This window comes from Neopelma chrysocephalum, unplaced genomic scaffold, assembly GCF_003984885.1.
Source record: "Neopelma chrysocephalum unplaced genomic scaffold, ASM398488v2 Primary Assembly neopelma1_185579, whole genome shotgun sequence".
Classification (NCBI taxonomy): Eukaryota; Metazoa; Chordata; class Aves; order Passeriformes; family Pipridae; genus Neopelma; species Neopelma chrysocephalum.
Window position 1 is genome coordinate 1 of NW_020938721.1, and position 3,091 is coordinate 3,091.

The following is a 3,091-nucleotide window of genomic DNA, read 5'->3' on the forward strand; positions in this document are numbered from 1 at the left end:
TCACGGGGAATACAGGGATTCTGGGGAATGCAAGGAGTACAGGGATCAAAGGGAATACAGGGATTCCAGGGAATACAGGGATCCCAGGGAATACAGGGAGTACAGGGATCCCAGGGAATACAGGGATCCTAGGGAATACAGGGAGTCCAGGGATCCCAGGGAATGCAGGGAATACAGGGATCCCAGGGAATACAGGGAGTGCAGGGATCCCCTGCCCCGGGAATACATGGATCCCAGGGAATACAGGGAGTACAGGGATCCCCTGCCCCAGGAATCCAGGGATTCCGTGTGTTCCAGAGATCCTGGGGATTACAGGGAATATAGGAAGGATTCTGGGGAGTACAGGGATTCCAGGGATTCCCTACCCTGGAGTACAGGCATTCCAGGGATCCCCTGCCCCAGGAGTACAGGCATTCCAGGGATTCCTTGCCCCGGGAGCCATGGTTGGGGAAAAATGGGACATTCCCGGGGCTGCTCCCAGAGTCTCGGCCCCCATCCCATTTTCCCTATTCCTGAGATCCAAGGGGATGAGCGGGGATTGGTTTTCCTTGGAGATTCCTCCTGACCCTCCCCTGGCCGCACTCCGGCCCCTCCGTGTCCGGGTGTTCCCAAATCCCATCCCGGCATTCCCGGAGCGACTCCAGGTGGGATGCCGGGGTGGGAGCGGAGCCGGAACTCATCCCAAAAATCCCCCCTCAGGCTCCAGGCCCGCATCGCCCACCGCATCCAAGAGCTGGAAAACCTGCCCGGATCCTTGGCCGGGGACCTGCGGACCAAAGCCACCATCGAGCTCAAGGCCCTGCGGCTCCTCAACTTCCAGCGCCAGGTGAGCGCCAGGAATGCTGGGATCCCTGGGAATGCTGGGATCTTTGGGAGTGCTGGCAGCGCCAGGATCCCTGGGAATGCTGGGAGTGTTGGGATCCCTGGGAGTGCTGGGAGCACCGGGATCCCTGGGAGCGCCGGGATCTCTGGGAGTACTGGGATCCCTGGGAGTGCCGGGATCTCTGGGAGCACCGGGATCCCTGGGAGTGCCGGCATCCCTGGGAGCACCGGGATCCCTGGGAGCACTGGGAGCGCTGGGATCCCTGGGAGTGCCGGGATCCCTGGGAGTGCCTGGCAGCACCAGGATCCCTGGGAGCACCGGGGTCCCTGGAAGTACCAGGAGTACCAGGATCCCTGGGAGTGCCGTGACCACTGAGATCCCCTGGGAGCACCGTGATCCCTGGGAGTTCCAGGAGCGCTGGGATCTGATTTTCCCATTTTTCCCGGGATTTGCAGCTGCGTCAGGAGGTGGTGGTGTGCATGCGGCGGGACACGGCGCTGGAGACGGCGCTCAACGCCAAGGCCTACAAGCGCAGCAAGCGGCAGTCGCTGCGCGAGGCCCGCATCACCGAGAAGCTGGAGAAGCAGCAGAAGATCGAGCAGGAGCGGAAGCGCCGCCAGAAGCACCAGGTCCGGCAGGGAACGGGGGGTTTTTAGGGAATAACGGGGCGGAGGCGGCGGGAAAAGGGGATTTTTGGGGGTTCCGGGGGGTTGGAGGTCAACGCCGGGCCGGTGGTTGGGTGGTGGTGGCCAAGGGTGGGGGATGGCGGGCAAGGGTCTGGTGGTGGGTGGTGGGATCATCAGTGGCCACTGGGACCGTCCAATGGCCACTGGGACTGTCCAGTGGCCACTGGGATCATCCAAGGGCTACGGGACTCTCCGGTGACTGTTGGGACCACCCAAGGACTCTTGGTCTTGACCAGTGGCTGTTGGGGTTGGCTGATGGCCATTGGGACCACCCAATGACTTTGGCCCCACCCAATGATTGTTGGGACTGCCCAGTGACTGTTGGGAGCCTCCAATGACTGTTGGGACCCTCCAATGACCGTTGGGGTCCTCCAATGACCATTGGGACCCTCCAGTGACCATCGGGAGCTTCCAATGACCTTGGGACCACCCAATGACTGTTGGGACCCTCCAATGACTGTTGGGACCCTCCATTGACCTTGGGACCACCCAATGACCATTGGGACCTTCCAATGACCGTTGGGGCCCTCCAGTGACTGTTGGGACCACCCAATGACCATTGGGACCCTCTATTGACCTTGACACCACCCAATGACTATTGAGAACCTCCAGTGACTGTTGGGACCCTCCAATGACCATTTGGACCCTGCAATGACCTTGGCACCACCTGGTGACCATTAGGAGTCTCCAATGACCTTGGCACCACCCAATGCCCGTTGGGACCCTCCAATGGCCCTTTGGACCCTCGAGTGACCGTTGGGGCCACCCAATGACCGTTGGGACCCTCCATTGACCTTGGAACCACCCAATGACTTTTGAGACCCTCCATTGACCTTGGGACCACCCAATGACCTTGGCACCACCCAATAACCATTGAGACCCTCCAATGACCTTGGCACCACCCAATGACCGTTGGGACCCTCCAGCGACCGTCGGTCTCGGCTGCCGGCCGCCGGTCCCTCCCGACCGCGGCGTTCAGAGGTCAAGACCAACAGTCATTCCTGGTTCCCTCAGGAATACCTCAACAGCATCCTGCAGCACGCCAAGGACTTCAAGGAGTACCACCGCAGCGTGAGCGGGAAGATCCAGAAGCTGACCAAGGCGGTGGCCACGTACCACGCCAACACCGAGCGAGAGCAGAAGAAGGAGAACGAGCGCATCGAGAAGGAGAGAATGCGGCGACTCATGGTCAGCGGGGTCAAGGGTCAGGGGGGTCAGGGGGGTCAGGGGTCAGGGGGGTCGGGTCACGGGGGGCGCGAGGGGGGGGGGGGGGGGGGGGGGGAGGGGGGCCGTCCTCCTCTCCGTGGGGTGAGGGGGAGGGAGGGCACCACAGGGTGTCCGGGATGTGGTCGGGGTGTTCCCTGGTGGTCCCAGGTGATCCCAGGTGTTCCCAGGTGTTTAGGGTGTATCTCAGGTGTATCCCAGGTGTATCCCAGGTGATCCCAGGTGATCCCAGGTATATCCCAGGTGTTCAGGGTGTATCCTGGGTGTATCCCAGGTGTTCAGGGTGTATCCCAGGTGTTCTCAGATGATCTCAGGTGTATCCCAGGTGTTCAGGGTGTATCCAGGTGTATCCCAGGTG

The 3,091-nt window shown here is 61.4% G+C and overlaps 1 protein-coding gene across 1 annotated transcript; it reads left to right on the top strand.

Annotated features, from left to right (window-relative positions):
- Positions 1–649: 649 nt before the first annotated feature.
- Positions 650–2,722, top strand: LOC113962848 (transcription activator BRG1-like; the record flags this gene model as incomplete). The annotated part of the gene is made up of 3 exons (XM_027673629.1): positions 650–826; positions 1,279–1,452; positions 2,524–2,722. Coding segments are annotated over exons 1-3 (550 nt in total), but the record flags the coding sequence as incomplete, so codon positions are not given.
- Positions 2,723–3,091: the final 369 nt, after the last annotated feature.